Source organism: Zootoca vivipara, chromosome 12 (genome assembly GCF_965207765.1).
Source record: "Zootoca vivipara chromosome 12, rZooViv2.hap1.1, whole genome shotgun sequence".
Taxonomy (NCBI): domain Eukaryota; kingdom Metazoa; phylum Chordata; class Lepidosauria; order Squamata; family Lacertidae; genus Zootoca; species Zootoca vivipara.
This window is the reverse complement of record NC_142595.1, coordinates 12,707,267-12,728,634: the sequence shown is the minus strand read 5'-3', so window position 1 is coordinate 12,728,634 and position 21,368 is coordinate 12,707,267. Positions and strand designations below refer to the sequence as shown.

Genomic DNA, 21,368 nt, shown 5'->3' with positions numbered 1-21,368 from the left:
AAAGGATCCTGAGTGTGCTTTCCCTAGTTCAGTGTCTTTGCAAGAATTCCAGCAACCACTCTATGGATCCTGTCCCTTGACCGGTTTATAAAGTTTCTGTCTTGTGCATGTGTGACCAAATGAGTCCGCACAAAGACGTTTTATCCACAGTAGAGGGAATTCATTTGGGTACCTTGTACTTCTGTCTCAGTTCTTCGGTGTCTTCCTTCTCCACTTCCAAGACCCGCCTCCGTTCTGTGGCGTCTTCGGCATAATCAAGCTAATCAACAAAAGCAGAGAGAGATCAGTCAGCCATGCATGCACACTGAGCATTACCCAACCAGTCAAGAAAACGTCACATGGAGCAAACATGCAACTGATTCCTCTCCAATGTGCATCTGTTCGTCCCCACAGTGAGAACAAAACACAAAACAATTAGCTAATATTTCCATGCTGGCGAACCCCCAGTAGGGACACCAGGTGCTAAGTAATGGATTTTTGTTTCAAGGAAATTAGTTTTATTTATTTAATTGATTTAGAAAGATTTATACACCATTTAAGAAATAAAAATATCTCTAAGCATGAAGATGCACAAAACTAGGAGCCTGACATTAAGGTTTTAATAGGATCAAAAAAAGAAAAAGAAAAAGAAAAAAGGACAGTTCCCCCCACAATACTGCGAAGCTTAATCCCTAAAAAAGAAAGCAGCATTCAAAATGCATGCCAGTCTAAGAAATGACTGCATTGTCTTATTCAGAGCCAATTCTGTCTACTCTGGCTGACAAAGGTCTCAGGCAGATATTTTTCCTAGTCCTGAAGAGGCTTTTAACTGGGGGTGCCCAGAAGAGATCCTGGAAGCTTCAGCACACAAAGTTAGAGTCCCTTCCTGACTATACTGCCTCTGAACCTTTGAAAATCCCAAATTGAATTATTATAACTGATAGGTAAAGGTAAAGGTAAAGGGGCCCCTGACCATCAGGTCCAGCCGTGTCCGACTCTGGGGTTGCGGCGCTCATCTCGCTCTATAGGCCAAGGGAGCCGGCATTTGTCCGCAGACAGCTTCCGGATCATGTGGCCAGCATGACAAAACTGCTTCTGGCGAACCAGAGCAGCGCACGGAAACGGCGTTTACCTTCCCGCCGGAGCGGTCCCTATTTATCTACTTGCACTTTGATGTGCTTTTGAACTGCTAGGTGGGCAGGAGCTGGGACCGAGCAGCAGGAGCTCACCCCGTTGCAGGGATTCGAACCGCCGACCTTCTGATAAGCAAGCCCTAGACTGTGGTTTAACCCACAGCGCCACCTGGGTCCCTATTATAACTGATAGCTACTAACAATAGCAACATGAAACCACCATCCTTCTGTCTGGTCCCTTTTAAAGCCTTCTAAATGAACAGCATTCACCACATCTAGCAGAAATTGACGCCACTCATGTTTTGAGAAGACAACTGTAGCAATTGTAAGGCACTATGCTAGAGACTGCATGGTTATTAATTATAGTTTTACAAACATGCCATGGAACACCTGAGTGAGGCCTGCGGACCACAGTTTGGGAACTCCTGGGGTAGGATGTTTGGCTCCAGCTACAAAGCAGAGAAGCCACCACTACTTCTCCAGTGTGCTCAGCAATCAAAATATGCTGCATTCGTCCGACATGATTGTAGTTCATCAGTTCATTAGTTTACTTTCCTAAATTTGGTGAGATCTGCTCACATCATCAACAGTGTTAACTGAGTATCCTTCCCCACGGCACAAGTGTGGAGCAGTTTTGTACTTTTTAGGGGATAAGTGAACTTTTGTGCACAAGAATAGTAAGAGAACCAATAATATGTTTGTTAAATGTTAAATTAAAATTTCAATTTGCTGATTGAAGGCTAATATACAACTTTCTTTCCAGGAAAGGAAAAGTGGAGGAAGAGAGCAGATTCTGTGTTCTCAATGTCAAGTCATTCAAGAAATTCAAAATCTTCAAAAAGCACTCCCCTCCCCCAAGGAGCTCCATATGCACAGAGGCACTGCATTTTTATTATTGCATAAAGCATCTCTATAGCCCTCATGTACATAAACTGTACACTGGATGGTAGATCACTTACCTCCATTTCCATCCGTCCCATGCCCATGACATCATATTTGACGACAATCGGGATGGGATCTGTCCTTCCTGCAAGAGAAGAGTACCGGTTAGGGGTGTGTTGGGTGGGGTGGGAGAATGATCAGCCTCTGGTGAGTCGCTTTGTACACATTGGGTTTGGGTTGGTTAGAGATCTTGCCTTGGAGTGCAGAGACCAGAAAGCTACAGAGAACCAAACATAAGCCATTCTCACAGCTTACAATCACAAGCCCGCACATTTGGGGCGCCAGACCTGTCCTGCTTTTAGCCCTTGCTGCTGGCAGCTCTCAGCCCAGATATTCCAGCAACTTTACAGTGAGATAAAATAATTCTGGGCATGGAGGAAGAACACAAAAGAGAAATTCAGGTGATAAAAGAGAATACTAGGTATTCCTGAATGGTCTTGGCTGAAGATCAGAAATGTTCTAGTTAATAAAAATGCATTAATGCCCAGCAAGTCCAGCTTTACAAACAAAATACTGAAGTGATGTCATAGGAAGACAGAATTCTTCCCTCTGCAATGTTAAGCTTTAAGACTTTCAACCAAAGAATGGGACTCCTTGATTCTGCCACTCTGGCTGTCCTACCCTTTACTTGTAAGCTGTGAAAAGGACTAGTTGCGAAGAAAACTGACTTTGAAACTAATCAAACTATGCTGAAGATTCCGTACGTATTTTTAATTCACTCATAACCAGCCAAACAAAGCAAAATGGGGCAGACGAGCACTTTGACTATCACAGCCTTTGGGGGGGGTGTTTATTTTTACATCACAACATGCGCTGTGAGTTGTGATGTAAGGCCACTGGAAAAAAGGAGTTACTTACCTTATCCGGTGCATACCTTGAGTGAAAAAACAGAACGTTTACTTCCCTTATTATCTGTCTTGGGGGGATCGGTGTCAATAATATACTCTCTTTGTTATACACACAAATACACATATTATTATACCCTTGGGCCAAAAGATGTCCAAGCTTGAGTTGTGCCAAAATAAGGAGACCAGATTGTCAAAACCAATCCACATGGCACAAGAGGTATTGCTTTAGAGAACCCATGTCTCAAAAAGTTAGCTATCAACACCTTTTGACTTTTTAGAGCTAGTGTAGTCCAGCTGACAGAGGGCTGCACTTAAGAGACCTGGGTTCACATCTCACCTCTGTCAAAGGACTCGGGTGGCCTTGCCTCTGCTCCTTATCTCTGCAGTATGAATTGTGGCCTTCCTCACAAGATCATTGTGAGGAGTTTTTTAATAATAATAATAATAAAGCGTGAAGAGTTCTTTGCACTTGAAGTGCCATCAAAACAAAGAGAAACCAATTCCAAACTCTTCCAGACATAAATTTAACTTGGGAATGAATATCAGCATGGTTCCAAACCAAACAAGTGTCTCATATAGCAGAACCATTTTCAATATATTTATAATTTGGAATGTCGGACTGGACTGAAAAGATTCAAATCTAGAAAAACTGGTCTCTCTAATAGCATTTTCCACCAATGTAACTTTTATATAGGTATATGCACGTTTTCAGTATAAAGGGGGGTCGGGAGGGGATTTTATGCCCAATGGTATAAGAAGCAGTGACTGCAATTTTGAGCAAAAGGACCAAATTCATGATAGCTTATTAAAAAACTATACACATTTCCCTACCCCAAAAAATGTTTGTTTTGTTTTCTTCAAGAGTTGTGATTGTTGTATCCAAGTTTGTGATTGTGGCGGGCTCCTTCATAATATGAAGAATGCATCAGTACTTTTGCTTTCTAAGGCAGTCAAAGTTTTTAGTTTTTCAATTAGCTAGAAAATTGCCATAGCAACTGCTAACAACACCCACCACATGTTGGGAGAAGGGAGGCGGGAAATCAAGTTGGGACAATATTAGAAATTTGATATTTGAAGTGATTCTCCACAAATTTTTGGCAGCTCTAACACAAACATCCCTTCTGAGCATTAACCCCTCAATGAACAAGGATCAGACACGAAAGAGTGCATGAAGAAATGGAAAGGAAAAAAAGGGAAATGAAAAGACCAAGCAGAAAAGATGAAGGCTACAACAGAGAAAAGTAAGCCTAACATATTTGGTGCTCTGATGACAAAAAAAGAAGTAAATTCAGTCTGAAAATTAAAAATTACCACTAAGTTTACCATCACCACAACAAGTCCCGGATCATTATGCTGTAAAAAAGAAACACCATTTGTTAGGCAGGAAACTGTCAGGGACAGAAAACAGGCCTATGGGGCGGGGAGGGGGATGTGTAGGGGGAAGGAATGAAAGTGGCGCCTAAGACTTTCTGTCCGCCCGCCCCACCCTTCTTGAAACTGGGAACAAGCAGCAACTCTGGTTTACAAAGGTGTGGGGTTTTTTTGTTTTTGTTTTGGTAAACTTACAACAAAAATATGTCCCCTGATGTTGTTCAACCACAACTCCCATCATCCCTGACCACTGGTCCTGCTGGCTAGGGATGATGGGAGCTGTAGTCCACAATCACTTGGGGATCAAAGGTGGAGAAAGGCTAGTCTAGATCCCCATGAGCTTTAGGGTGAAGGTCTGAAACATGGAGCCTCTTAATCTATGGGATGGCGCCATTTAGTACAGTATCTAGACTGGTGCTGGAAGAAGAGGGGCCTGGCATCATGCCCCCCTGCATGAAGTCTCACAGAATAGAGGGCAGACTATTACTTCACAAAAGAAAAACTAGTATGTCAGTGAAAAGATTAAAAGTTGCAGCTTATTTCCCCTGACATGTTAGTTTTCTATGGGGAGGGCATTTTTTTGGGGGGGGGGGATATATGAAGCATTCAATCACATGTTTCCACCTGGCTGACATTTGCCACTTAAGGGGCAAGTTAAATGAGAGGTGGAAGATCTAATTTCCCAACTATGTTACGTTGTTCAAGCCAGGGGAGTGTGGGACACTTTATAAGAATGATGAACGATGGACAGGGTGGGTGGGAGTTAAATTTTCCTGCCACCCACACTAATATCACAATCGATTGTATGCATTTCCCAGCAGGACCAGCAGGTCAGGAGGAGAGAGGTGGTTGATTTATACTGGGAAAACAATGCATGAGGGAAGAAATTAAACTGATCCAATTCTCTAGTTAGCCACTATGGCAACTTGAGAATCTGGATAGACTCGGAACATGTGTCACAAAACAAGAACACAGCTAGCTGTAGCAGTTTCCTTTTAAGAATGCTGGAGAACTTCCTGTAAATACATCCACCATGGCCCCTACTCCATACCCCAGGCATCCCCAAACTGCGGCCCTCCAGATGTTTTGGCCTACAACTCCCAACGGGAAAACTATATTGGCATTATATTCATAAATGCCAATTTCTTTCGGAGAGGTAACATGAACATATAGAGCAGGCATGGCCAAACATGGCCCTCCAGATGTTTTGGGACTACAACTCCCATCATCCCTAGCTAGCAGGACCAGTGGTCAGGGATGATGGGAATTGTAGTCCCAAACATCTGGAGGGCCAAAGTTTGGGGATGCTTGCCATACCCCAATGTAAAGTCATCCTTTCCTTTCCAGAATTCAAATATAAGGGCAAAGGCTGTCAACTCTACACACCTGTCTATAAATGTATTATACACTACCCAAGTGAATCATGATTTATTCAATTACATTAAAATTTATGTGCTGGTTTGGGGGCAAAAAAAATGTCCCCCAAGAGCTGCTTACATCATTATTATTTTAATTTATTTTAAGACAAGAAACTGAATGAAATAAGCTGCAAAAAATAAATAGAAATAAATTACAGAAGAGACATCAAGCATCTGCAACAAAAAGCAAGCTAATAAGGGATGTCCTTCAATGCACCCTGGACCCAAACCATTTATGGCTTTGAAGGTGATAACCAGCACTTTAAAAATTGGGCTCAGAAATAAACCAGGAACCAGTGTAGATCAAAGAGTGCTAAAATAACATGTTCTGAATGGGAGGCCTCATCAGCACCTTAGGAGCAACATTCTGCATCAGCTGCCACTTCTGAAACAAACTGAAGTTGACTAAGCTGAATGTGAGCAAATGTGTGACAGTGGCTGTTATCTGCCCTCTCTAGGAAAAGGCAAAAGATGGTACACTGTCTTAAGCTAAGCAGAAGTACTTCTGACTATTGCCAAAAGGAGCCAAGGAGAAAAGCCGGGCTCAGAAGCACTTTCAAATTGCAAACTTGAGCCCTTCGAAGGGAGTGCTTCCCCTCCAAAAACAGGTCCAACACACAATCTTGGAGCAGGTTTCTCATTGACCAAGATAACTTTGTCTTGTTTGGGTTTTCAGGTTGTTAGACCACACCCTGCTCCCAGGCACCAGTTTAGGGATTCAACTGCCTTCATAGAAGAACCCAGTATTTGAGTTACACGTCATTTACATACAAACAACCCCACACTCTAATTCTCTGGACAGTTTTCTGCTGCTCCAGAGAAGCGGACACGGAGCAATGGATTCAGACTACAAGAAAGAAGATTCCACCTAAACATTAGGAAGAACTTCCTGACAGTAAGAGCTGTTCGACAGTGGAATTTGCTGCCAAGAAGTGTGGTGGAGTCTCCTTCTTTGGAGGTCTTTAAGCAGAGGCTTGACAGCCATATGTCAAGAATGCTTTGATGGTGTTTCCTGCTTGGCAGGGGGTTGGACTGGATGGCCCTTGTGGTCTCTTCCAACTCTATGATTCTATGATTCTAACCCCCATCCCTGTTGTTTCATTCCAATGACAAACAGGATGGAAGACGGGGAACATGACAACCCCATGGCCAAGGAGCACCTTCTGCAACCTGCACTCCCAAGAAGGACCAGAAACAGCACAAATCACTGCCCCCCCCCCAGCAACACACATATTTTTACATCACCAATAGCAGAGAGTGTTTAGAGATATCCCAGCCCTCATCATTCAAGCAATATTTCCACATACTGCCTGCCAAAATCCTTTCAACAGCACTAGCACCAATCCTCCCTTGTCAACTCCTCCTTTATCGCAGAAGCCCCTTCCCCATTTGCCATTGCTTAAGCCTCAAAATCCCTTCAAGTATCTTGCCAAAAAAATTCCACATCATCCAAGTTCTATAAATAAAACTCATTTGAATAAATATGTGTATGTCACTTTGGGGGCCTTAAAAAGGGTCCCCAAAGCAAATGAAATAAAAACACATTAAATTTTAATTTTCTACTGACTAAATAGGCTACTACCATCTACATCACATTCTTCTCCCTCCCTCTCTTCCTTATTTCTCTTCTGGGGTGGGGGGAAATCAAAGACTACAGAAGATTCTGCCATGTTCTCCTCTCTTTAGTCAAGTTGTTTGGCAGTTCTGACATAGCAGAGCTTGGGGGAAGGGAAGGGGATTACTAATTCTTAGGGCAAGAAGGGAAACTACTACTAGCCTGCAGAAGAAGTTGCTCCTGTGCAAATACCAACCCCTTTTAAGATGAAAACCGAGATAGCTTTTTAAACAATGTACATGGTATCTTTACGGCTTGATATTCTACAGCTTAAATACTCCACATACACTCCATGCCATCTGCACACACGTGACAGAAACACATGCTTAACCTTTTTTTAAAAAAAAGGAGGAACTCTTAAGTTGCATTCCTCATACAGCACCTGCCTTAAGCTTCGCAGATACTGTATCTGAAAGATAATCTAGCAAGACATGTGGAGGTGGAGAAAGAAAGCAGGCTGTGTGAAGCCTCTGGGTCGGTCCCAGCAGGTGTCCGTTCTCTGAGTTCTCACATTTCCTTGGGATTTAAAGAAAGAGAAGTGCTTTTTGAACATTAAAACTTTGCATTAGAAAAAAGGGGCAGGGCTATTATTTATTCATTCATCATTCATTCATTCATTCATTCCACTTATACACTGCCCTATACCTAGAGTTCTCAGGGCGGTTCACAACAAGACCACAACATATAAAAACAAACCAAAAGCAATACCCCACCCCTCAAAAAATTCTAAAAGGGTGTTGGATGTCAATAAGATCAACCAAAGGCCTATGTTTTCAGTTGCTGCGCAGTAAGAACCAATGCACTGCATGCTCTGTAGCAAAGCCCCAAATTACATGAACCCCTCTCTCTATTGGTCCAGGCAAGACCAGTGACATCATGCAAACACCTGAGGTCCAGGGACACTCTGATTTGCCCAGCACTGGCCTGAGCACCAAGTGAAGGAGTCTAAGGCACTGATCCTGCAGGATACTATAATTCTTCGTCATAAAGAGTGGGAATGGATATCTGAGCATGACAAAAGCCCCTTCCTGCTGCAGGTTGTTGGACGGGGGTGGGGTGTGTGCTAATATAGAAAATACATGCATATAACCAGATATGCATCTTGGCTTACAAATAATAAAGGATTTTTGAAAGCAGCATGAGTGTTGGAAGGGGCTCTGAAAGGAGGTAGCCAGGTGGCGGGGTGGGGTGGGGTAATGCCATTTCAAAAGGAGTGTTGTACTAAAAAAAATGGTGTGAGTATTGTACTGAAACCAACATGTTTGTGCACCTGCACACATTCTCTCTCCTGACTCTTGCAGCAACACACTTTCTTCCCTTTGTTTCTCTGTTTTCATCCGCAGAGTCTCCCAGAGCTCTTTCCTTTCTATCCTCTTGGCTTCTCCACTTTCTGTCCTCTGAGCTCTGAGATTTACACAGAGCTGTAAAAGGGGCAGAAAGGAGTAGTTTGTTTGATTTCCTGCCGGATGCGGCCCAATTGCCTTCTAAATCCGGCCCGCGGACGGTCTGGGAATCAGCGTGTATTTACATGAGTAGAATTTGTCCTTTTATTTAAAATGCATCTCTGGGTTATTTGTGGGGCCTGCCTGGTGTTTTTACATGAGTAGAATGTGTGTTTTTATTTAAAATGCATCTCTGGGTTATTTATGGGGCATAGGAATTCATTCACTTTCCCCAAAAAAATATTGTCCGGCCCACCACATGGTCTGAGGGACAGTGGACCAGCCCACGGCTGAAAAAGGTTGCTGATCCCTGGTTTAGCATTATGTGCAAACCCAAACTATAGCTAACCCAAACAATGGCTAATCTTAACGATGGTTCACCAAAGCAAGCCAGCTTCCTAAACACAGGTTTGAAGCTGTCTTGTTTAACAAGTCACAGCTACCGTGTTTCTCTGAAAATAAGCCATACCCTGAAAATAAGCCATAGTGATAGGCAGTTTAACCTTGTAGGTTAAACTGTACCATACTTAATTTAAAAAAGACATCCCCTGAAAATAAGCCACCATGGTTTTTTTTTGAGGAAAAATAAATATAAGACGGTGTCTTATTTTTGGAGAAACACGGTAAGGGTAACTGCCGTTTGTTTGGGTTCAGACATTATGTTTAATCAAAGAGAGAAGTGGAAAGCCTCTGAATACCTTCTCGTGGATTCAAAAAAGTAAATGAGAGGAGACAAATGCATAAACTCAAGGCTCACACAGGACTGTCTTTGGTTTAGTGTTACGTGCAAATACAGCTGTTGGGTAATCTTGAGTCCAAGTTCACCATCTTTAAATTAACTACCTAGTCACAGAGCTGGTGTAAGGACAGAATACAATCAAAAGCGCATTTGTTGTATTTAAAAAGCTACAGAAATGGCAACCAATAGTGAACATTTCAGGTTTTAGGATGTAGAGCAGGCACCCCCAAACTTCAGCCCTCCAGATGTTTTGGACTACAATTCCCATCATCACTAACCACTGGTCCTGTTAGCTAGGGATCATGGGAGTTGTAGGCCAAAACATCTGGAGGGCCGCAGTTTGGGGATGCCTAATGTAGAGTTTAAACAGAAGTGACAACCTACAAGTTCAAAAAGAAACAAAATGTATGTTAGAAGTTGCCTTGTGAGGGCTTGGCCCTGAAATGGCAGGCTAATAAATATATTAGCCCTGTTAACTTAAGGCAGGCATCCCCAAACTGCAGCCCCCTCCAGATGTTTTGGCCTACAACTACCATGATCCCTTATAACAGGACCAGTGGTCGGTGAAGATGGGAACTGAAGTCCAAAACATCTGGAGGGCCGAAGTTTGGGGATCCCTGACTTAAAGATTGCACTCAAACATTTAATGAAGACTGATTAAAGCACTGAGTTATACAGACAAAGATCATGCCAAGCGGGTGGTCCCTGCTCCCTCACTTTCCATGCCAGTAAGAGAATACAAAAGGAGTAGCCACAACTGGGGGCAAAGGTCAAACACACTGGTCCTTCAACAGTAGTTCAGCTGGATGTTCAGCCATGAGCATGCACAGAAAGATGTGTGCAGACAGACCATTTCAGAACTGGTTCAGTGACGTATGAGCATATCGCAGATTTAAAATACTTTATTTAAAAAACCAACCAACCATATGAGCAAAAAGATCCTCTTATGGGAATATTTTGGAACCGGTTATCCAGAGTCTGTGAATATATACATCCTGCTGAACTGATTCTAAAGCATGCCCCGTTAGCACCTGCCAACTTTTGACTGAACCAAGGAAACTTCCTCCAACCGCTGGAAACCTAGTTACAAAGTTTCACTAAATCTACCCAAAAGTCACATTCCGCATTTCTATAATGCTTTTAGTGCATAGGTAGCCACCCTGGTTTCCTCCAGTTGTTGTTGGACTTCAATTTCTATCAGCCCCGGATAGCATGGCCAATGGTCAGTGATAATAGGAGATCTACTCCAGCAATATCAGCAATACCCATGCTTTCAATAGAGAGTTGTAGAAATAATTATAATAACTAATATTATTAATTAAATTTCTATACCGCTCTTCATCCAAGGATCACAGGGTGGTTCACAACATGGAAACACAAAAATACATAACATACTAACACAAAAATACACGCTCGCATTTTAAAAGGTCATAAATTGTTTAATTAGCCAAAGGTCTGGGAGAAGATACTTTTACTTGGTGCCTAAAATTATGCAACGAAGGTGCCGGGTGAATTAGGGCTAAGTCACACCCACACTGCCGAGTCAGAGTTATGGAAGATTACAGATGGCAGTCGGGTGAGCTTATGGTCAAGGTGATTCAGGGAATTCTCAGCTCATACCCTTTAGCTATCATGCTACACCAGCTCTATCTTGCCTTAGCTGAACCCACTGCTTGTAGACCTATCTTGAACAAAAGGGTGTTAACAGTGTCCTCTTGGGGTTATTTCAAACTTCTGAAAAGGGTGCCTTTTCTTGCAGTGTAGCAAAGTCTTTTCAAGGGAGAAGTTAGAACTCCAGGGGTTGTACTAGATGATCCTCAGAGTCCCTTCCAACTCTATGTTTCTATGATTCTATGAAAACAAAGTGAGAAATTGTCTTTGGATGCTTCACATATACTTTCCAGGTTATATACCTTAGCTTGAATATGGCCTGTCACCTCTTTTCCCATGCACACACACACACACAAAAGTGTATGGGCAAAAGTGTATTTTTTCATAAATATTACCCCCATGTTAACAATGGCCCATAGCAATGCAGGCACAGCTTTTCCAGAAGAAGCAGAGAATCAATATTCATAAGGACAATGGGGAAGTCGCAAAAGGCCAAATAAAAACAGGGGTGGGGGTGGCCAAGGTTCCTCAACCCTGAACAATGATGATGAAAGCTATAATTTGACTTCCAATGTGGCAATCTCTGCCTTCCCTTGCTGGCAATAAAATGCTACAAGTACTTGGTCATACTGGAATCCTAATTTATGCAGATAGCATCATTTTTAGTTTGTTTCTTTCTGCTTTGTTCTCCTATTGAATATATTCATGTGATCTTTTGCTTTCATTGTCTATTCCTGCCACCTTCCTTTCCTGTACCAGTACAACTATTATTGCATGCATTGGTTTCACTATGAATAATTTACCTCCTCCTTGCTGTCTTCCAACATCTGGTCCCAGAAATGAAAGCATATGCCAGTCACGCTCCTTTCTGCACAACTGGTTTTATAAGTCAAGAGGTACAACAAAATATCAGGCTGACTTATAGCAGGCTCCACACAAGTAGCTCTTTGGTCTTCAGGAATGGAATACTGCTCCTTTTTCACAAAGGACTTTCACCTTGAGGTGTACACATCTCAAACAATACCTGGCCTAAAACATCTAGATCAGGCATCCCCAAACTTTGGCCCTCCAGATGTTTTGGACTACAGTTCCCATCATCCCTGACCACTGGCCCTGTTAGCTAGGGATCATGGGAGTTGTAGGCCAAAACATCTGGAGGGCCGCAGTTTGGGGATGCCTGATCTAGATTTCTTTCTAAATTTAAAATATGGCAGCATATACATTGTTCTTGGCTGTGCCACATTCATCTTGACAGGAAGGAAAGTTCCATCTACATAATTGATATATGATATGAGATATAATAATTTTCAACTGGTCAGTTGCCTAACACTGTAACCTCTAGGTGATGTACAATAAAAAGTTAACACAAGTCAATGTAATCTTGATTATACGGTAGGTAATTATAATATACCTAATAATCAGTAAATGCAAATGAAAGCCGACTGTCCATTTATAGGGAACAAGATAATAACATATATTGAAACAGATTGATTATTATTGTTAGCCTGGGAGAAAATAAAGATCTTCACCTGGTGTCAGAATGGCATTAATCCAGGAGCCAGATGAGTTGGGGAACACATTCCACAAAGCAGTGGCTCACCACTGAAAACCCTCTCACTGCCACCCTTTGCACTTCAGAAGGAGGAGGGCTTCTGTACATGATCTTAAGACCTGGGTAGCTCCTAGTGCAAAGAAGTGTTACATCAGGTAACAGGGCCCTAAGCTGTGTAAGGCTTTAGTTTATAACAGGGCGGCGGCCCAAATTTTCACATCAAGTGGGCTGCAAGAGTACTTTGATACAGAACTCATGGGCCACACACTGCCTTGTCAAGTGGGGGCGAGGAGCGAGGCCAAAATTTGAGGACTCTCCAGCCCTCACCCTGCCTGCCCAAAGCTCGCTAAACAAGGTGCCGGGCTTTGGGAAGGAGACATGAAGCTCTGGCAGAATCCTAGACCCTCCCACCTCCTTCCCGAAGCTGGGAAAGCGCTAAGTAGGCTGTCCTCATGCCTCCTTCCCAAAGCCCAACACTTCACTCTCCTGGCTTTGGGAAGGCAGTGTGAGGGCTCAGGGAGAGACGTCAAATGTTGCCAAGGGCCACCAAAAAAAGATATTGAGGGCCACACATTGAACCACCCTGGTTAGAGGTTAAAACCAGCACCCAGACTGGGCCTGGAAACAAACTAGAAGCCAGCACAAGCAGGCAAGGATTGGCATAATATGATGAGAATGCCCTGCCCCTGTTAATAACCTCATCACTACATTCTGCAGCAACTGAAGTTTCTAAACTGTGTTCAAAAGCAGCTCCACACACAACAACACATTGCATGAATTCCAGGCAGACATTTACTAGACCACAGACCACAAAAGCCAGGCTATCTACATCAAGATAGGCTAGTCACTCAGTTACGACTTAAAGCTCGTAAAAGACACATAGCACCAAGGCCATTTGTAGCTTCTGTGACATAGTGGACCCAGGAGAGCCCCCAAGCTATGAACCAGGTCCTTTAGCAGAAGTGCAACCATCTCCAGAACAGGTTGGATGCCTCTCATACATGAGTTAATTGGTAATAAACTATATCACTGGAGGTCGGAAGGTAGTAGAGAGCAGGTTTGGGCCGATCTTATCTGGCCTGTCTGTAGCACTATCAAAAGGTAGGCCAACCAACTAAGTGGACATTCATGCTGTAGACACAAGTCAAGCATAGACAAGGGACATTTTAGGGAAATAATGAAAGCCACAATAGTAGGATGAGAAGGAGCAGACACTGGGTAGCAACTCAAAGACAATGATTTAAGAAGAGACCTCACTTGTACCTCCCAACCAACCAGCTGAAAATAAGGATTAATTTATCTGTCCCTTCTAAAGAAACCAAACTCCTTCCTTGTGGGAAGACTCCGAAGAGGCCATGAGATCCCCTAGCAAACCTAGGTCAGTAGCCCAGAGGTAGCCAAGCAATGGAACATGACCTGATTTAACCATCCTTTCTGGAGCCAAGAAGCCTGACCCCTTCTAATGGGTCTAGTGTTGAAGGGCCACGTCACTTCAATGGTGGTCCTTGGCAGAGGACGACCCTAAGCAGGGTCTGTGTACACCCTTTTACAAAGGCCTGCCCTTTAGGAATGCAACTTCAGGCACCCATAGCACATTCTCAACCACAAGCAATACTTCTGGTTGAGCCATGCCCTTATACAGTTCAAATACAGTGGTACCTCAACATCCGAATGACTCGACTTCCGAAGGTTTCGACTTACGAAGTCGGCAAACCCGGAAGTCTTTTCGCCGCGTGCGCAGCCTGCGCAGAAGCGGCGCGTGCAGAGAAGCGCAAAATCGCGCTTTGCACATGCGCAAAACAGACGCTTCGATAACCCAAGACTTCGACTTACAAAGAGCGCCGCGGAACGGATCGCCTTCGTAAGTCGAGGCACCGCTATAATCAACACTTTCCGCTTTGGGGGTGAGAATCAGCTGCCTATTAAACTTGTACAAAATCAAGGTACTGTACTATGCTCTCTAGATAACCATTTTGCTACATCTTCACTAACAAGGACAAAGTGTTGCTAAGCAGCTGAAGTGACTGCATTCTGCTTTTCAGAAAGGGTTGAATCACTGTTCTTGTATAGAACACTATAACATAAGAGGACAAAGAAGCCACTCTGAAATATGCATGGAGGAAAAATGTACCCATCCTCTTACAATGCCTACCCAAGCTGCCTACCATTATTGGAAACGGTGGCGTGATCTGGGGAACGTGGTCTGGAAACAATGCTTGCTTAGCACCGTTTCACCCACTCTATTGCAATTCAATAACTTTTTAAGCCCAGTTTTGTACTTGCCATTACACTGTTACAGGAGCAGAACTGAGTATTTCAGCTTAACACTGACCAAAATCAGTGGCTGTAGTTGAATATAATGATCAGCTATAATGATCACAGTTTATTATCTAAACCACGGGTGTCAAACACAAGGCCCGGGGGCCTAATCCGGCCCGCCAGACCTCGTCATGTGGCCCGCGTAGCCGCCGCCAGTAGCCGCTGACAGTAGTTCTGGAGCCTGCGATTGGCCGAGGGTAAAAACCGGGGGCGGGGCTGCAGGCGGAGGCCGGGGCGCTGGAGCCGCGCTGACGGCCTTGGCCAGGGAATTTCAATTTCGAATGAGGCTGAGGGAGGCGGTGGCACAGTGGCCAGACGGGGAAGTGAGATGCAGGAGGAGGAGGAGGAGGAAGCCCGCCGAGGAGGTAGGAAAGCCCTACAGGCGCCGCCGGCAAAGTTGGTGCCGGGACGGAGCAGCGCTGGATTTTTTTTTGGCGGGCTTTGCTGTTGTCTCCGAGAGCGAGTGAGGCGGCACTGGGGAGCCGACGCCCGCCGCTTCCCTTCCTCTCCTCGGCTGCATCCGGGAGGTGGGCGAGCGAGCGGGCGAAAGGGACGCGGAGTGAGCCTGAGGGGGAAGTAGGCGAAGCGCAACAGCCGCTCTCTTGATGGAGCTGGGTTTCTCTTCCCTCTTCCCCCGTTTTCTCCTCATAGACACTCGGGAGGGTGCCTGGCTTTTGCTCTGCCCCCCACCCCCGAGCCGCCCTTTGGCTTCTCAGTTCCGGCGGAGCTGCTCCCCGGGGGGCGGCCGGGAGGGAGGTGGTGACGACGGCACGGGTTCCTGCTCTTCCCGCTCTGCCGCCGCCTCCTCTCAGCCCCTCGTGATGTAGGGCTCCAGATGGAGTCGCCTCGCGGTTTGAGTAGGTGGGAGGGGAATTTTTTGGGGGGGGGGGCAGGTTTTCAAGCCTCCTCTGCCTGCAGTCCCGGTAGGGAGAGGCGGCGGCGAAGACGACAACAGCGCGGGTGGGGGGAAGAGCAGCTCTGAGGCGAAGATGCACGTCCGCTGGGGCTGCCGCCGCCTTCCTCCTCAGGAAATCCGCTGCCCTCCCTCAGCGCGAGGGGAAGGGACTCTGGCGCTGAGGAGGGAGGATGCAAAAGCAAAGCAGGGAGTTGGCGCTGCACCGCATGTTCCTGCCCCTCTCCAAAGCATGGGGTGGGTTGCACTGCAGCGTGTGGCATCCTGCCTAGCGGGGTTTGGGTGTGCGCAGGGCGGGAGAGGGAAGCCCTCTTTCCATCTGCAGGTTTTTAATCCCAGCAGTGGCTTTCTCCTTCCTGCCGAAGGTTTAGTTGAGGCCCCCCCCGCAAGCCGTCGATCCCCACCTTTTGTTCAAAATTCCCTCGTTTACATCCCATCCCACACACGCGCCACGACGCAGGAATGTGATCCGCGTGGGGGCGGGAATGAGCTTACATTATTACATAAAAAAAGAATAAATGCAGTGACAATAATTTATGATAATAAAGAGTGGACACATAGTCCTACAGACACAACCGGCCCTTTGAGGGTGACCAAACTGCTGATGCGGCCCCCGATGAATTTGAGTTTGACACCCCTGATCTAAACCCAGAAAAAGCATTTACTGAAACAAACCAATTTTAAGCCATGGCTTGTTTCAGTAATACATAGTTAAGACTAGTCACAGTTTGCCCAGGTTCAGATAAAACACTAAACCATGGTTAACTGCAGCAAAAGCTTGCTCTCTCCTCCATGTGGCTATGCCTATGGGTTGTTCACATAACAATAAAACATACTTTGTTATTATCTGATGCAGCCATTAACTGGGATAGGATGAAGAACAAACATTTTCTCAAGAGGCAGTTCAACACTGGTCCTTTTCCTCACCAGACCATGCTTGAAAACACTGATGAAATCCCTCCTGACCTAACTCATTGAGCCTTTTAAAATGACCCATGTTTAAAACGCCATCCTATAAACATTGTTGCTGTTAAAATTTATATCCTGCATTTCAGCATCTAGGTCTCAAAGCAGCTTACAACGATAAAAATATACAAAATTTAGAAGAAATTAAACCCCATAAATTTATACAAAGAACATCAGAAAAATTTACAACATCGGAGAAGCATTCCTGGTGCAAAGGCTTCCTGAAATAAAGCGATTTTAACCAGACTTCTGAAACTCAGCAGGGACAATGCCTGTCTGAGTTCTGGTGGGAATTCCAGAGTTGGGCCCACAACACTGAAGTCATAACCTCGTTTATATGAGTTGCACTTCTGGTCCATGGACGATCACCAAGCTCCATCAGATGATCTTAGTGATCAATTTGGCATATACAAGGAAAGACGTTCTGGGCCTAAGTTTTTCAGGGCTCTGTACACTAGTAGAAAAACCTTGAACCTGGCCTGGTTGCAGATGGGAAGCCAGTGCAAGTCCTTTAACACCAGTGTCATGTGTTGGCAGTAGCCTGCTCCCAGCACCAGTTTAGCCACAACATTCTGCACTACCGTAGCTGAAGCTCCCAGACCAGACTCCAGGGCATCCCCACATAAGAGTGTGCCACACTAATCCAGAAAAAAACTACTATGGCTATTTCCTGAAGCAAGTGAGCCAAAATTAAGATTGCTTTACATATAATCAAGCATGAAAAGAGAAAAAAGCGACTTGCCATTTAAAGGAAGGAAAATGCATCTGGAGTACCACTGTTAAGAAAAATACACAGTAATATGAAGCATTCTTTCTATTGGTATACTCAGTAGACAACAGCAGCTTAGTTCTCCAGGCTACCATCACCATTTCAAATGCACACACTCAGGCTGCTAAAAAGGAATGTAGGGTAACACCATGATGTGTACTACACCTGCTTTAGATATGGAGGATGTTCAGGTGCTACCAGAAACCTGGGCATTCCCAAGCATGTCTGCAAAACATAAAGCATTTCACCACCATTAATGGTAGGAAGGTTTTCTGTCGCTAACTTGTGGGAGCCTTCAGACCAATAATTACTGAGTATCACTGGCAATTTACCTCCAGTTTATTGTACGAGTTTGTATACTTGATTAGTAGCAGTTGAATCCAGCAATCATTTTGAGCTTTCCAGAAGCAACTGGTAAAGCAAGCAAGCATGGACAGCCTTGGAGTTTAGAGTTTGGTCCTCTAGAACAGATACGGCTGGTCAAAATGCACTTTTCAACTGGGGACATTTCCCATTCAATGCAGAGGAATATGGGATAGTAATTCATTGTCTGCTCAACACTGAGCAGAGGAACATTAATTTAATCTTCACTCAAGTGACAACCTACACACAGTGAACAGGGGGAGTATTTAATTGCTAAAATTAAGGTGGCAGCAGAATACTGGTATTTGAATAGGAAGTGCAGATTCACCCCAAATTGAAGTGCTTGGGTACCTCTCCCTCTGCTCCTGATTGATAGGTGATTTTGTTTCAGCCTCGGCACTCAGAAAATATACAGAATCTTAACAAGAATAGAGGTGTGCGAGAATTAAATTTTAATTTGGGAGAGGGAGAAATGGAGGTATCATGGATGTTCTTTGCTGCCAATGTTACATTTTTACCTCCTAGCTCTCCGCACAGGACTGAATACATTTAAATTCCCCTGGCATCAGTATCAAATGCCTTGATATTCTGACAACCAGATGTGTAGATAGGAGAACCAAAGTCAGTGGAGTGCATCGAAGTGGTGCATCTAAGCAGAGTATATACTGCGTTAGCAGAGAATTGGTAGCTGCCGCTAAATCCCGATGAGAGTTGCATGACTGCCATACCCATGGCAACCTCTGAACACTCATCCATCTCAGTTCTCTGCCTTTAACTAGGAGATTGTGGAAAGCCAGCAACCATGCACAGGTTTTTTTTTGGGGGGGGAATTCAAGATACCCTAAACTGCAGTCTGCCTCTCTTGTTCATTTCAAAACCCAAACCATGCACTGAATTTCAGGAACTACACAAATATTTCTAATGTGGGGCTGTGGTGCAATTGGCAATGTACTGCCCATGCTGATCCTGAAAGTATGCTCTGGAATGTGCAGAGTGTTCCCTGGACACACTTATTCAGCACAATCCCACACTCTCAAATACCTGCACCCAGGAAGGCCTAGCTTTCCAGGGTGAGCTGTAAGGAGGAAGTTGACAAGAGACAGTCCAGCTGCATCTTTGACAGCACTTCTCTGCCAGCCACTCTAGATGAGGACAGTGGGGGCCACAATAATTACGATTAAACCAATTTGATTCCCCTCACCCTCTGTATTTACATAAGACATCAGTGTGGCGATGTTTAGTTTAAAAAAAGGAATTTGGAAAAGCTATTTGATTCTTCAGTCAGAGCTGTACCTCTTTAGGCATCTTGATAAAATGGCTCTGCTGTATACAGTGTACCGTATGAAGCTGACACAGAATATAATTATTTCAAGAGGATGTCTATAGATTATCCGAACCAGTATTTCAAACCAATATTAACAATCATTCCACTCAACTAGCTCCCATTTGCTAGGGGCTGATCCGGCGGGTTGTGGTGCTGCAGCTACGCTGCAGAGTCCCAAGATGCTGCAGTGTGCTGTTTACTGACCATTATAAAGCCTCTCTACACACGGGCTTTTGAGATGGACTGGGCTGAACTGGCCGACTGAATGAACAAGCAGGCAGCAAGAGTATTCTTCTCATACAAGTGGTCATTCAAAAAACACACAAGGAGATTGTTCAAAGCCTTGCAGGAAATGCCAGAAAGTTCCCAAAATGCACCGGTGGAGGGGAAAAAATGTCTGCGGGCAGCAACCCCCTTCCCCTCACCTCTTGAATGGCCAGGACACTATTCCTTGGCCATACAACAACTGGAATCGCATGGGAGTGCTGTTCACTCTTTCAACATTCCACAAGAGGCTGGGTGTGGTGATAAGAGGACTTAGTACACTTGATCCTCATTATGCCAGAATTTTAAATATGCCTTCTAGGCACAGCTCCAGTGCAGGAGCTCAGAATATTCTTTTCATGACAAGAAGGAGCTGCAGTTCACACCTCCAATGATGTATAAATGGTGGAATAGCTTTCAACTGGAGCTTTGGATAGCAGGGGGAAAGGCACAAAACTGAAATCTGAAAAAAATCATTTGTTTGATGATATATAGAGAGAATAGTGTACAACAGCAGTTCTCACACTGTGAGGTGCCTGCCACAACACACGTGTATTTGTGTGTGTGCATGCACAGAAGAAGATCCTATACAAAAAAAAAAAAAATACCAGAGGGACATCTCTCCTAGCTTAGCATTTATAAGCATAGAAGGCGCAGAAGGACTGAACATGTGTCAGCTTTTGACCACAATAGCCTTCTGCCTCTTGCCTTCTTCCCTGGAGGTTTCAGAATGAAATCTGGAATACCCTATCCTGATTCTCTTGCAATACCAACACAAGATTATTGTTACTATTTATTAAATTTGTATACTACCTTTCACCCGAAGTTCACAAGGCGGTTCACAACAGAAAAATAAGAATAAAAAATATGTAACAAAACAAACAACAAACCAATAACGCTCCTCCTAAAAATACATTTTTAAAAGGCACAGAATGTTAGTTATTCAGCCAAAGATCTGGTTGAAGTGAAATGTTTTCACCTGGCACATAAAAATATGCAATGAAGGCGCCAGGCAAGCCTCCCCGGGAAAAGCATTCAACAAACGGGGAGCCCCGCAGAAAAGGCATCAGATGATGGTTGCAGGGTCTAGGTAGGTTCATATAGAGAGAGGTGGCCCTTGAGGTATTTTGCAGTCCTGAGCTGTTTAGGGCTTTATAGGTCAAAACCAGCACTTTGAAATGGACCCAGAAACTAACGGGCAGCCAGTGCAGTTGCTCCAGGATCAACGTAATAATGCTCAAACCGTCTTGCTCTGGTGAGCAACCTGGCTGCTGAATTCTGCACCAGCTGAAGTTTCTGATCCATCGTCAGAGGCAGCCCTATGTACGTATGTGTTGAAGTAATCTAATTAGGGGTTGCTGGAGCATAGACAATCACTATCTCTGTCCAGATGGGCACAGCTGGGCCACCAGCCAATGCTACGGAAAGGTACTCTGCACCACTGAGGCCACTTGAGCCTCAAGCAACAACAAAGGATCCAGACGTACCCCCAAGCTATGTCCCCGCTCCTTCAGAGGGAGTGTAACCCCATCAAGAGCAGGCAACCTCCCATCCAATCCACGCACATCATAGCTGGTTGCAATATAGTTAGTGTGTGTGTGTGAAGATTCTGCACCTCAGCATGCAGCAGTCCAGAAAGAGGCCATGCTGAAAATGTTTGATGAGAAAATAGCTTAAATCAGGGGTCCCCAGTCTTTCTGGGCCGGGGGGCACATTAGGACATCATGTCACCATACAAATACCCATTTCACAAAAGAAAAACTGGTACTGCTTAGAGCAGGGGTCAGCAAACTTTTCAGC

At 44.5% G+C, this 21,368-nt stretch overlaps 1 protein-coding gene across 17 annotated transcripts in view; it reads right to left on the bottom strand.

Moving 5' to 3' along the window:
* Nucleotides 1–21,368, bottom strand: part of GPATCH8 (G-patch domain containing 8) — an 81,297-nt gene that overhangs the window by 24,277 nt on the left and 35,652 nt on the right. For 7 of the 17 annotated variants that reach the window (XM_088655878.1, XM_088655877.1, XM_088655876.1 and 4 more), the window contains 3 exons: nt 4,214–4,255; nt 2,072–2,139; nt 173–259 (listed from right to left, as the gene is read on the bottom strand). In XM_088655878.1, coding sequence (XP_088512004.1) covers nt 173–259; nt 2,072–2,098 — 114 coding nt within the window. In that variant the 5' untranslated portion in view covers nt 2,099–2,139; nt 4,214–4,255. Of the gene's footprint in view, nt 1–172; nt 260–2,071; nt 2,140–2,912; nt 2,929–4,213; nt 4,256–21,368 lie in introns of all 17 variants that reach the window. The other 10 variants (XM_088655875.1, XM_088655874.1, XM_088655873.1 and 7 more) reach the window with 3 other exon arrangements.